Below are 14,652 nucleotides of genomic sequence, written 5' to 3'. Positions count from 1 at the left end.
AAGAGTGTCTATGCAATCCTCAGTCACAGGACTCACTAGTGTACTCTTCTGGTTTTGTATAGTTAGATGTATTCATCAAGTATATATATTGCTGGTTTAAATGCAATTAAACTCCTTTGAACAAATAACCTGGCTAATTGTATCAGTTTTTTAAATGTAGCCTTCCAGCAGTAGTCATAAGGGACTAACATTTCTTAAATTCATGAACACCATTATTTTTAAGTTATGGATAAATCATTTTTCCTTAAATAGTGATCTCTTCTTTGTGTTATTTTAGGTATTTCAGCTGACCATTGCCAGAGCCTCTGATTATGCATCTTATCAAAAACTGATGGATGATAGAACAGATTATGTATATACTGATACTTCCTGCAAGGTAACAGCTTGGTAAGAGTATTATTTATAGACTATACTTCCCCCATGCAGCCCTACAAGCCAAATTACTGAAAAGCTGAAGAAACTGTCAGAAGGCTTATAAGTGTGTGCATGCAGATGTGTAGACACAAGTACCCTAGATATACTTTAATCATTGCACAATAAAACTTGTGCTTCACTCAGATCGGTTAACAGAAAACTTAGAGCAGCAGGTATTAGTAGCGTGGGTCAAGCTATTCAGAGCATATATCCAAGTTCCCACATTCAAAATGAGAACGTGACAAGGCTAGATGTATAATGTTGAATATATTTAATTTTAGCTATTAGGTGACTACACGTGACAGTAAGGATTGCCCTGTATTTCTGTACTTTGAAAGTATGTAAGTTAGACAGTGTGACAACACAATGTAATTATCTATATTCTAATCAGACATACCTTTGAAAATATCAATTTCTGACTGTATATAAAAAATTGTATATTGGCAGTTTCAGGCAACTAACACAATCATGTGCTGGATATTAAAATCAGACATCAGAATTTATAGCTATATCTGAAGGTATCTTATTAATTTTCTCCTCAATCACTCAGTAATTTGACATAATCATTGCCAAGGTTATTAAAAACAAACAAAAAACCCACTGACTGTATTTATTCCAATATAATTTTAGAAGAAAAAAGAAAGTGCTTGCCATAAATAATTATATTAGGGCATGAACAGGGCAGGCACCGTCTCTAAAACTCCATAATTTCTTTTTCAGAGGTTGAATTTCCTAAATTTGGAAGCCTGCACTTTGTACCAGTCATGCAAACAGATCTAGGACTCTTAACTTACAGTTTTTTGATATATAAGAAAAATATTGGGCTGGAGGGTGAACTGGATTTCACATAACAGAAAGAGATAAGGGGAATATAGCAAGTATGAAGTTGTGATTTTGGAAAGAAATTTTAGAGGACTGAAAGTGCAACAGAAAAATAACAGTAGATTCTTGAAGATAAATATGAAAATAAGCAAGGAGGACTAGCCCATGGCACAGTCAGAGTGAAGCTGTTCATGATATTACTACACAGATTCACTCAGTAGGTTTGATTGAAGTAGTTGAAGTCAAGAGAAGTCACTCCACTGACACCAGTAGGCTTCATTCAGGCCACTACATGCAGTCCTTCTGATCCCTCTTCCTTTAATCTAGGCTGAGAATCTTCCCCATTTCACTGAACAGTACTGTTTCCCATTTCTCTAAGAATCTGTGTCTGTACCCACCCCCCAGAGTTTTTTTTAACCAGTCGCATCTATGCCTGCCTCAAACCAATAAAATTTACAGAGCCTCTGAACCCCTGTTGGAACGGGCAGGAGCAAAGTCCGTCGAGTATATTAGTGCTAATGGGAAGGCAGTGGATTGAGGAGAGGCTCGGGAACTCTGGGACCATTAGAGTAATTGCAAGCAGTGAAAACATACACACACAGCTAAAACGTAAGGGAAATTATTTACTTTTGCTTATTTAAGCTGTGCATAGGGAGTACGAAGCTTTTTCATGCAAATTATTTACAGCCCAAATATAGCATAAGGCACGTTAAACATTGAAGCACAGGTCCAAATGTTACTATCTAGTGTTCAGACCTCATGGCTAGTCAGAATATCTGCCAACAGAACATTTTCAAAAGCAAACTCTACCCTCATGGAGCCTGCCATTACTGGATTTAAGTATTTACTATGCTTTGAACTACTGCTTTAACATTTTTTTCTGGTGTGTATGTGACAATGTTGACAGGAGTTTCCATCAGTTCAGGATACTAACTAGAGAGACTAAAACATTATCAGACTATGTCGGCCAAATGTTTGAAAGCAAGAAATCTCCCATTGCTTCAATTTCCTTCAAATACTTAATATTTTCCTTTGGGGAAGTAACTTGTGTTTTATCATAATGATTTCTATTTGCTTCTGGAGCATGAGTCATGCTCTTCAATTATTTTCAGTTGATTGTGTAATTATCAGTGAGAATGGGGTTTGGCTAGTCTTCATTCAGTTTGGAGGTTTTTAATAAGAATTTCTGCTTACCTTCAGGTGAAGTACCTGGCTTTTGAGAAAATGCAGAGCTTATTTTACTCTTCTTGCTGCTGTTGCTGTTGACAGACAAGGTGGACTGAATTTTTCTGTGCATTTTTTCTGAAACAGGAGCTGAAAGTTTTCTGTTGTCTGCAGGTGCGTGCTTGACCCCGTTGTGAATTCCACTTCCATTACTCAGACCCGCGTGGCCATTTTGGATTTTGCCACTTTCTTCCTCACCCCTTTCCAGTGCTGAAGTATTTGGCTGAGGCAAACGTTGAGGTTGTGCTTAAAATGAAAGAAAGAAAGGGTTAATTTAAATCGTAAATTGAAAACTGAACACTTTAGGCTAGCCTGGGAAGGCAACTTTCATTGCTCGTATTGGTCAAAGAATAGACTGAAAAGTTAACATTCCCCCATCAAAAAAAGAAAGCAAAAAATATCTCCAGATTAAAAATAATTATTAGGTATTCAGAAAGCACCTCATGTCTGTATGAGATCTAGATTCCCCCTTTGTCACTGCAGGGAAACGTTCGCAATGCTCTATGAATTAGATGGAGAGAATAAGGCAAGTAATTTGAAGAAGGAATAAATTAGGAAGGGAGAGAAAGTAGCAAAACTGAGATAAACTTGGGTTAAGGGAGCCAAATGAAGAATGGGGGGAAATGCAACAGAAGGAGAGAAAAAGGTGTGGGAGAGAAGATACAGACTGCAGTAACCGAAGTGAAGCTGCAGGTTGGCCAACCTGCCAGTCTTCAGAAAATAACCTGAGTGACAAGGTAGGGGCCCCCTGACAATGAGCCACCACAGACCAGTATATTAGAGAAGAACAGGAGTATCCAGGTAACTAACAACAGTTTGAGCTTAAATTCATAAAGATTGTGGATTGCTGGGAAGAATAAAACCAATCAAAATCTGGTTTTGTGGAGGAGGTGATCCAGTAACCAGAAGGAACATGCATTCAAACACCGCACAGCTGTGGCAAGCCAGAGTCCTCCCCCGCCCATATTCCTCAATTCAGAATCACAATTTTAAAAATGGCTGTAATGGGCCAGTTAGGGCTTTAACGCAACAAACTGAAATGGCCAAAGGAAAAAAACCACAAAACCTGTCACGGCAGGAATCTCCAGTGGCCTGGTTGGGACCTCAAGAGTACATTCTAATAAGAGGGCACGAAACTGGACCATTCTTTGTTGAGTTACAGTATCATAAAGGAATGTATTTTTAATAACATGGAAAATACATTGTCTATGTATTTGAAGTCTGTATCTAAAGAAACAAAAAGATGCAGGATTTTTTTTTTTTTATGTAAAGCTTTGTAATTAAAAAAGTAGTTTCCAGTTAAAGATTCTTATTTAGAAAAAAATGCAGACTTCGTTCAAAAACTAATTAAACTATACACATAATAACACAACAAGATTTCATAATCAAAAAGCATCAGCCCAATCACCTCTCCTAATCAAAACACTACCGTATCATGCTTGGACATAAAGAGGTTTTCAGACAGTCCAATCTTCAACTATTTATAAATCTAATGACAAGGAAAAAGCCCAGCTTCTACTGAACACTCAACTGAAGAGAGATTAGACAGTGCCAGCAGTAAAGAAAAACTGCTGCAGTTCATTCTCTTTTCAGATGATTCATATCCATTTTTAGATGATTTCATACTATAGCTTCGTATGTAGATTACACTGTGTCCAAGAAAACAATATGTATAGATAATTATAATTAGCTTCCTCTAAAAGAAACATCTCCACTGATCACTTCAGTGGCCAAACATTGTGACAAATACTACTGAGACACACAGACCAACATGGTCTCTAAAAAGACTCTCAGTTCTGAATTTTTCTAACAAACCCTCAATGCTTCCCTTTTATCAAGGACACTGATACCATTCTCAAATTGCTTCCTCCAACTATCATAAACTTGTCCAGATTAAACTTCAGATAAACCTTAAACTTTAACTCCTGGTCATGTTCACAGGTAAAAAGAGATACTTTTCATAATAGTTTAAACATGAACTGGTTCATTTTTTCTTGCCATTTGATTTTTTTAGTCACAGCAACTGAGATTTTAAGAAGATACCCTAGACTACCCACATCTATCTAGGTCAGAGCAACCCTGATTGAACCCACTTTACAAAAGTGACAATTTTGTGTTGCAGGAAAGGGAGGGCTGGAGGCTGCTTTAGCCTCCTCAAAGATGTTGCAGGGAAGACAGAGATCATTCCCTTCCATTACCAGCAGTAACTGCTCAAAAACCTCCAAGCCAACAGAGCAGGAGCACAACGCCATCTGACACCTGAACAACTGTTGCCCAGGAAGGTTTCGTTGGCAATACAGAAACTGCTTCTCCTTTCAGTTTTGATGAGTGCTTGCAAAGCCTATGAACAGAAGCATAAGCAAGGCACTTTTTGCACTCTGGAATTCCATTTGTAGCATATATTCTGCTGACATTTCCAGGCTATCATAAAAGCCCCCAAACAAGTTTTTAGGGAGTTTTCTCCTACCTGAAAAAGGATTCTTCAAAAGTATACTACCAGGAACCCTTTGTGCAGGGCATCTTTCCACATATGTGCAAAACAAATTTGTTAAAAAACTAATCAAATCCTTCCATATTAAAAATAGTCAATGTAGACCTAACTACAGTCAAAAATAAAACCTTTAGCAACAACAGGAATCAAAATTTTTACTCTCTAACGTTCAGCGTTCATACCCATAGCTCCCCATAGCTTTATTTTCATTATCCCACTCAAATGTAAATTGTACTATTAAGAACAGTGTTTTTCACGTTCCACGCAACCATGTTTCCTCACACTGTGCCACTGCCTACAATTGCCAACTGTGGAGTGGTGCAGTTGCACCAATAACCTAGAAATACTGGGGAGGGGTTAACCTTCCTCAATAAATAAAAGCAACAAACTATACTACAAATTCTGGATGTCTGGACATGCAACTTTCTAAAACTGAGAGTTATGACTTTTTCCAAGCCAGCTAAATTGGTGGTGGTAGCTTACAACTGTTTGTATATTTTTGGTGCTTTGCTACAATACAGTAACTTGACAAATTATCCAAAATTCCATCTTCAAAATCAGGTTGTTTCTGTCAAACTGTGCGTGAATGGGAAGCCTTGGGGAATCTAAACAGTCATTTGTGTTTACTTTTATTATTATTTTTACTAAGGTTTTTTGGGGGGTTTTTTGGTTGGTTTGTTTTTTTTTTTTTAATAATCCTGTTCCCAAAGTACTCTTACTTCAGCCTTTTAGCATTAACATACAACTTTTTAGCTGACTGGCTTTACAGTATTCACATGTGATATGCAGGTCAAATCAAAATGGAATAAAACCCCAAATGGATTAGTTATCTCAATTTAAATTTATTTTAACTTTATTGATAATTTTGCACTAGGGAGAGTTGAATCTTATGGTTAAAACACACTTGAAACCAATTAGGAACCATATGACCGCATTCTAGCATAAAGAACAAAAGCAATTGACAGTTCCAAGATTAAGCCACAACCACTCAGTTTAAAACAGAAATATTTTTACCTTATTTTTTAAAGGTTGTGTATATCTTAAAAAAAAAGGTGTAATATGGGGAACGACACAATGCTTCTTAAAACACAGTGATACCCAGGGACTCTCACTCTCTCTTTAATGATCCACTGCTCTCATTCAGCTGTCTTTCTTTTTTCAAATCTTTACATATGTGACAGCTCTCAAAAGTAGACCATAGACCATCTGGCATTTTCAGAGGTGTAACTTGTGCAAATTCAGCTCTACTGGGAACACAATGCTATCTTCTGCCTGCGTTATAAAAGATACAATAGAATGTAGAACTTATGAGTTGTTTTGAATTATTCATTTTTTGCCTGTATATTCAAGAAATTTTACAAACTCTGCATTTTGTACTACATAATCACATGCGTTAAAGGTACAAAGAAACTTTTTGACACCTCTTTTCTACAGAAAGATGGCATTTTGTTTGATATGTGAACATTCAGCGCCTGTTATATCATTCTAAACAGGCCGTGTGCTGCTACAAAAGATCCCATTTTACACTCTATGTATGAGCAAAAATTTTATTCTTGATATTCAGTAACTAACGCAATACACATCAAAATTTCAAATATGAGTTGGATGAACATTCAGCATCTCCAAATCAGGATGGTACTGGTCACCTACTATATGTTAAAGATTTAAAAAAAGTAAATCATTCCTCACACAACATAGAAACATTGTCATTTCAAACATCCACAATGAATAGTTTCAAATGTCCTAAGAAATACTGTGCTTTTTAGGTTAATATGTTTTTAATCTTTAGCAAAACCAGTAGATTTAAGTCAATATTTTATACAGTGCTAACACTAGTGGATTTTCAATAAGAATGATAAATATTGGATTAATGATTCAATAGACTGAATCTTTTTTGATAGAAAGCTAGTAGATAATGTAGCTAGTAATAACTATACATGAATCTGCTGCCTGTGGAAAAGCAATAAAAAGGCAATATATTGCTATAGCATATAATCTATTAGCGTGTTTCACTGCTTCCTTGTCATTGGTTTCCCTGCAAAGTGGGCCTTAATACAATAAGTTCTGCTGTTATTTAACTGACTTTGCCTAATAATTTAATTGTGAGGTTACTATCTGGTGAATAAATATTCGAGTACTAAACATTTACTACGGTTTTGATGGTTTTGAAGTAACTACGCATGTTCTCATTCAGACTGTAACATCCTTAGCACAGTTTAAACGAATATGTACGTATATATGCACACTGACAATATATTGTTTACACCTTGCAAAATAACAGCTATTCTTAGGAGGAAAATCCTGATGGATGCATTTAACAGAAAAATGTATGTCAACACAGGGAAACTCTCAAACAAAAGAGGACAGTCTAAGCTATCATTAGGGATTTTAGACAAAACACAAAAACAAACATACACGGAATACAGACTCCTCGGAGTCAAAGTGAATCAAAAGAAAACATCAGGAGGGAGAGCAGGATTGAGACAGCTAATTAGTAGCCTAATCACATCAAAAGCAATTCCAAGGCAGCTTATACAGATGCCCGTGGAGTTTGGTAGGCTGACCAATGCCACTGATGGAAAAAATACTTTCCAGTTTACAGCCTGGGTCATCTGACTGCATTCCCAGAGAGGTAAGAATGCTGTTTTTCTTTGTTTATGACACAACAGTTTACGACATCAGATCAGGCCACAGAAGCACTATTTTTGCAGGTGGACTAGGAAGGAATAAAAATGCATGACTCTGGGGTGTAAAAAAAATACAACCTTTGGGGTTTTCAAATACTGAGAAAATATAAAGTATCCCTTCAAACATCCTCCACACTTGTCTCCCTCCCAAAACAGTTGCAACGACAAAAAGAGGATGAGCTCTTTTTAGGAAATACAGAGGTCCTGCTTGGGTCCATTAATATTGAAAGCCAAGATCTACATGGTAATTTCAGCTGGGGAAATTGTTTGATCTCAGTGGTAGCTGCTCCTACTCCTTCTGCATGGATCACACAGAAGAGACCACATGCAAGGGAGGTAAGAATCAGGCCTCTGTTTTTTGTCAGTACTTCTTTGTAACACAGACCTAAGCTTGAGGGGAAAAATAAAGCATATGACAGATAGTCATGGATTGCACAGTAAAACCAGGGGCCGTCTGAATTCTGGAGTAAAATTAAGGTGATTCCAAATTGCTTCTGGAAAAGACATAAATTCCTGAGATATAAAAGGCAACATTTCTAACTGACTAGCAAAAAATCTTACCTTTTCAAAAATATTACAAATTGTATGCATTCACACGCTCAATAAGCATAAAATTTCAGTGAAGCTGGGAGAACTCAAATATCTCAATCTCTCTCCCTCCCCACTTTTCTAAGTAAAATCCTGACTAGTCTTTACATGGATCTTCAAACTACATCAATAGTTTTCTCTGCCTAGCTATCCAGAATATTAACATTCAGATTACAAGATGTACCTCTGAGTCAACCTGTGAAGTGGCTTTTGTCAGCAATTATTTTTGAATATTTTCTAGGACATAAATAGCATATACTGCAGCTTCCATATCACAGAAGGCATACATTAACTAAATAACAAGGTACCATCAAGGTACAATCTATCTTTTAAAATCAATTTTTTACACTGAATTTTTTATACCATGCTGACTTTACAAGGAAAACAAAGTACCAACTAACAGCATCAACCACCTTTTTAGAATCGCTTCTTGTAAGACATGAGGACATCTTCAAAATGAATACAATATATTATTATGAAACAGGATGTCCTTTGTAATGAAAATACTGTAGTAAAATTGCTGGTACGAGTTTTACAGGACCCACACTGAGAACACTTTGTTAAAATACGTCTGAGAACACACCCAGGGAACACCAGGTATAACAGAAATGGGGCTGGCAGGGGACAAAGGGAAAAGACATTTTATCCCATCAGCTCTCAGTCGGTGAAGGGCTGATGAGAATGGCAAACGCATGTGTGCATGTGTGTTTATGGGTTGAAAAGGCGACACAAGTGCACGAGAAGGTGCCAAGAGTACTCTTAAATCTGTGCAAAGACACCTGCAGTGCCTTCCTTTGGAAGCACTGCAGGACCTTACACACTGTTTGAAGGGTTGCAGAAATTGTATAAAGATGTCTTTGACACCCAGAAAGAAGCAGTTACCACAGGGAAGCATGAAAAGGGCTGGTAGCCAGAGGTTTACAAACTTGATAGGCATTCCCAGTGAAAATGTGGAGTGAATTTCTCTATTTACAAATCCTCTTTCCTGATGTGTTTTTTCAAAATGAAGAAATGCCTGCCGATTTTTTTAATGACAGCAACAGCAAATTTTTAATCATTGCTGAACTGAGTAAACCCTTAACATTTTTAATTACCTATCTTTTAACAATTATCTCAAAATCCAAATATCTTTTTGTCTTCTAATTACCATTAGATTATCAGTAAATTCTCCTTCTTTATCATACACAAATCTTGCAATCATTAGGAATGTTTTTTGTGAGACTGAAAATATTGGCATCTATGATAAACTTTGAAAGATTTGAAAATTCTTGCTAGATCACAATATAGTTAGGAATAAAGATGATTCACATAATGCAATGATTGCAAAGCTACATCTACATGAAGTGACATATAGTTCCTACTGTAGCATATAGTTCTTCATTTCTTGAGAACAAGCAGCAGTAGCTCGCCATGAAATATCCAAGAGAAGAGGCAAACACAAAACAGGACATTGTAGGTTACAAGCATTCAGACACCTGGGGAATAAATTTCTGTATAAAGCTGTGTTCAAAAGTGGGAAATTTTACTCCAAGCTTTCCAGTTGCAACATTTAGCTATCCATTTTTCTCCTCATACATTCTGCTAGAGGACTGGAAAAGAACTGCAGTCTATTTGCTCTTATGTTTCATAGCATTACAACTACTTACAGCAGTGGCAATTGTTGCACAGACATGTGCAATGGCAGGTTAACTCATGGTCACCATTCCAACATTTCATGGTGTTTTACACATTAATCAACTACTACTGAAGGTGATATTTTTTTTTTTATTTAAGGCCAAACACCTAGTTATTTCTTCCTATGTGTTCTACATAGGTAACTTGTTAAGAGGCATAATGATCTACTTAGTTTGTGTTGCTGCTGTTGTTATTGTTAAGTCTTTCTTTATAATGCACCACGGCTTGTAGAAATTGGATATGAGAACAAAATAAAATAAAAATTAAAAATCAGAGAATTAGGCTTTTTGTTAATTTCTAAAGTGTTGAAAGTGATGTATTTCTGAAACACAAATAATCAGTAATTTAGTATACATGAACACAGTCCCCAAAACTATAAAGGATACAAAGGGGTGCCAACCCAATACAATCCCATCTCACCAAAGAACAGAATGCTTTGCTTCTGCAGCTTTAATTTTAAACGGAAGGTTAATTAACCACTAGACTCAAAAGCTAGTTGGCATGACAATTACAGCAGTTATGCAATTAGTACTTATTACAACATATGATTATACACTGCATATGGACACACTGGTGTCCCATGGAACGTAAGACATTAAGTCAAATATTCAGTACAGTTTTGATGCCCCTCACCATTGTGTTACTTGTTCCCAAATCAAATAATAAACATCAAAGAGAAGCTACAAACAACAGGATATCGCTTGCTGGGTATTGCCTCATAAGCAGCAGAGCAGGATGTACCAGACAGGAGAGATAACCTCAATGTCATTAACGGCCGTAAACCTGGGCAAGTGCACAAACAGGTCCTCTTGGCTCCACCACCTCCTGCTCCCTTCCTCAAAACCCCAACAACGACTGACAAACTAGACAATGTTTCATTGCAAGAAAAAAAACATGGGATGGTGAGGCAAATAGCTTTTCAGCCTAGCCCTAGCCATTCGCCTTTGAGTAAGAAAATACTCAAAGGTCAGGTTTATTCTCCACTGACCATATATACTGAGTTTTCAGGTGACAAGATTACAGTGTTCAGTTAAACTCATACAAATATACCCAAAAACTGGCTGTACTTGGTTTTAAAAAGAACATGAAGGCAAATGCTTGGAATGAGCAATTCCCTTAATGCTCACTGCTCCCTTGATTTCTAGTCCTCCACTCATGTAAGTGACAGAATTTCAGAAGACTCCAAAAAGTGTTCCACCTCAAGTGTGAATCTGACCCCCTCCTCTTAGTGCTGTCTTTTGTCATCTCTGTAATTCTAAATATTACCCAATGCTACTACTAACAAAACTAACTAGATGCAGAAAGAAAAAATAGGAGTAAAAACAGGACAGCAACAAAGAGAGGGTAATGTAAAAAGGTAGTGGGAAAACACACAGAGTATCAGTACAAAAATAGTAATGCACACATTGATATCTGAATTTCTGACCCCTTTGCTGCACTTATTTTCTCTCTGCTATTCTTTCTAGCAGCCTAGAGCTGATGCTAAGTTTGGCATCAGCTGATACCAAGTACCAGAAAACCAAAGGAAGAAAGAGAAAGCACAGCTGCAAGGAAAATGGAAAAGGAGAAGCGAATGGGCAGTAACCATGAGGGACAGGCTAAAACTTGGGATTTTACATTATTAAAACAATAGTAGGGCAAAAACATCAAAAGAAAAAAGAGCAGATAGCAACCACCCAGAAGAAGACAGCGCTGGAGGGGAAGGAGACAGAAAGGGAAAAAATACATAGTGAGCTGAGCCACTTCACTCTGTGAGGGCAGAAAAGAGTAGGGAAGAAGAAACAAAAAAAAATCACAAGTAAAATCCCACTAGAGCTGAAGTATTTGGTACAAATTTTACAAGTGAGAAAAGAATTAAATGATAAATCATTAGTTGATAAGCAATGAAATAAAATGAAGATAAATACATCATACTTGCACAGTGATCTAGAGTTGAAGCAATAGTTCCCCTTCCGCTTGAGGTCAGAGAGGCTCCTGGAGCCCAGGCCAAAAATCAGCTACATTCAGCAACAGTGACATGATGGAAAATGGAAATTCTGTGGCAGAAAGCAGGGAGAGGACTTGAGGTCCACAACAATACTCCTCATGGCCCAGCTTGTCCTTACTACAGACCAGACGACAGTTAATAGAGTGATGGTCAGTGGGAAAACAGAAATGGAAATGTAGTGGAGAGCGCAGCAAGTATCCATCTATTTCCCAATCTTGAAAAACCAAAGTGTGAGGAGAAAGAGAAGCACCATGTATCTGCATGGACAACATTAAACACACTGAGAATGGTTAGTCTCTGCTACGGATGCCCTTGGGCTACAGGAATTCCCCCAGGGCAAGCAGGGTCTAGGAGATGGGCAGAGGACCCCTGTCACCCATCCCACCTGGCCGCTTGCCCGCGGGCAGGATGAGCGGGGCCTCCCCATCCTGAAGCACTCCAGGGACCCCAGGGCACCAAAGGATTTTGAGTCACACACAGAAAGTCCAGGCAGAGCTGCCATAGGACTAGATGACTTTTAAAGGTCCCTTCTAACCCAAACTATTCTATAACCAAAGCTGGCTCTTGGACTGCTTTATGCCAGTAACGCACCAGCTTGGCATCACCATGATCCAGAAATGAGAGCTCTTTTTATTTTTTTAAGCAATTGTTTTGGTGTGCCTCGAAGAGTTATAGCAAAATCTCACCCAAAATGTTTTTGTGCAAGCTGTAAAAATCAGATTCTTGAGAATACACCTTGAAAAGTCCTCTGATGAGAGTCCTTGGAAAGCCTAAATTCTCCTTTTCTTTCCCCCTCACACCCTGAACCAGACTCAAAACTGCAAGCAGCCATGGAATAAAGGCTGCATCTCTAAATCAGAGCTCACTGCCCTTTCCCTCCCCTACCCCACAGGCAATTTAACTTTGTTTTACACTAAAACAGCAGTTTCAGATGCTGAAGGGAAAGGCAATGATGTATTTCAGAAAGTAAAAATTTATCAGCTAAGAGATTTGTGTGTTCAATTCAAAGCTGAATGTGCTTAACACGTAATCATTGTCACCAATACTTTGCACAAAGGAAAATGTTTAATTTTACTTACTTCTTATTTACCGCATTCTACCAAAATTATGTGGGAAGTCCTCTTTCTGACTCAGCTGGACAAACCCACCCATCCTGGCCAAGCTTTCCTACCCGACCTCATTATATGAATTCAATATAGTAAAACAAAACATGCTAAATGAGTTTTTGCCTGCTGCTCATGCACACATCCCTTAGAGCAGTGCAAAAGTCAGATTGCTGATTGTGCCTGGTGAAGACCAAACTTCCTGGAAAAATGATGCACTTAGTTTCCTGAAAGGAAGCAAAGCATAAGCTGCTCAAACAATTCACAAGAAAGCTCTGGTATCTAAGCCACACGGTTATAAATCCGTCCTACTAGAAAAACACAGTATCACATCAGTGACCCACAGCTACAAGCACAAAAATTCAGAGAAACAAACACATTAACGCAAAGAAGAATGTACCAGATTATCTGAAGAAACAGGTAAATTGTCTTAACAGGATGAAATTACCCATACAACTTTTTTCTTTCATCACACAACTGAGCTAAAATTCTGATTCTCCACTCCGTTCATGAAATGAATTACAAATCTCTATGGAATTATTATGCTCAAACTATTTCAATATAGTAGAGACCAGTAGCACCTGCAAGTCCTTATACTGCAGAACTGACTGAATAGCAGCAGAATACTGTTTTTTCTCTCTAACATACAGAAAGGGAGTATTGTTATTTCAACATGTTTAAAAGCAATCATTCCCTATTAAAAATAGAAAAAATATTTCTTTCAACTTATAAAACTACATAATTTGGCCCACTCAAGTTTATTTAGTTCACCTATTATTTAAAAATACTTAAGTAGCATTTAAATTTGGACGAGGCTCATGCTTTGAATCAATGCTTCTTGCAACAAGGATCTTTTTTCTGAAAACCTTTTGTTTCGTCTTATTTAGAAGACATACTTCCCTTTATTTGAGGGAAAAAGAAAATCCTTCCGCACACTAATCACAATTACTTTTTTCCTAAATGGAGTGCAGATACGGCAGTGAAATCTGTGCTATGTCAGTGTTATTCACATAACTGAAAACTGTCCATTTTTACATTTTAAAACACTTTGTTACAAGGTTTTGCAAATAAGCTGAAGGATTTCACAGGAAAGAAACAGCATTTTAAGTGAAAGCATTAGAATTTACAGTTAGGTTCATTTTTTTGTCCTTTTACAATTCAAGAGCTTTGAAAAGTCACAGCTGAGACAGCAACCCCCTCTTACCCAAAAAGACCCAAAGTACAGCAGCAACCCTTGTCTCATAGCAAAGATAGCAACCACATCACACGCAAACAGCCTTCCTTCGCTGCTTACACAAGCCTTCGGCCCCACGAAAACATTCATGTCATCATCAGCAACAGCAGCTCGACCAGGCTGGTGATGGGTGAGCCAAACTGCAGCCTCCATCCCTTTATGCTGTGCAGCTGTTTCGTGCTTGGGAAACATCTCATCCTCCCTTCTTGCATTTCTTGGCCCCAAACAGAAAAGCTCTTAGGAAACCATTCAAACAACTGCCAAAAGGACAGAACTGCACTGATTTTGATACACCCTTATCCACTCTACTAAAGATTCATGCCATCTGCCATTTTATTTGCACTGCTGCCATAGCCCTGCCCTTGGAATTAATTCCAGCACCCTTTTCTTTACTCTTCCTTCAGCATAACTAGCTACATTTTATCATG

The 14,652-nt window shown here is 37.7% G+C and overlaps 1 protein-coding gene across 1 annotated transcript in view; it reads right to left on the bottom strand.

Moving 5' to 3' along the window:
* The window catches only part of LOC104075042 (myoD family inhibitor domain-containing protein-like), a 24,907-nt gene extending 10,530 nt beyond the window's left edge, over nt 1-14,377 (bottom strand). Inside the window, exons 1-3 of the mRNA XM_009575393.1 lie at nt 14,195-14,377; nt 4,680-4,881; nt 2,431-2,706 (exon numbers count right to left, since the gene is read on the bottom strand). Of these exons, the coding sequence (XP_009573688.1) occupies nt 2,431-2,706; nt 4,680-4,881; nt 14,195-14,377 (661 nt within the window). The remainder of the gene's footprint in view (nt 1-2,430; nt 2,707-4,679; nt 4,882-14,194) is intronic.
* Between the last annotated feature and the right edge of the window lie 275 nt (nt 14,378-14,652).

This window comes from Fulmarus glacialis, unplaced genomic scaffold, assembly GCF_000690835.1.
Source record: "Fulmarus glacialis isolate BGI_N327 unplaced genomic scaffold, ASM69083v1 scaffold34163, whole genome shotgun sequence".
NCBI lineage: Eukaryota > Metazoa > Chordata > Aves > Procellariiformes > Procellariidae > Fulmarus > Fulmarus glacialis.
The sequence above is the reverse complement of the archived record's forward strand: the minus strand, read 5'-3'. Positions and strand labels throughout refer to the sequence as shown.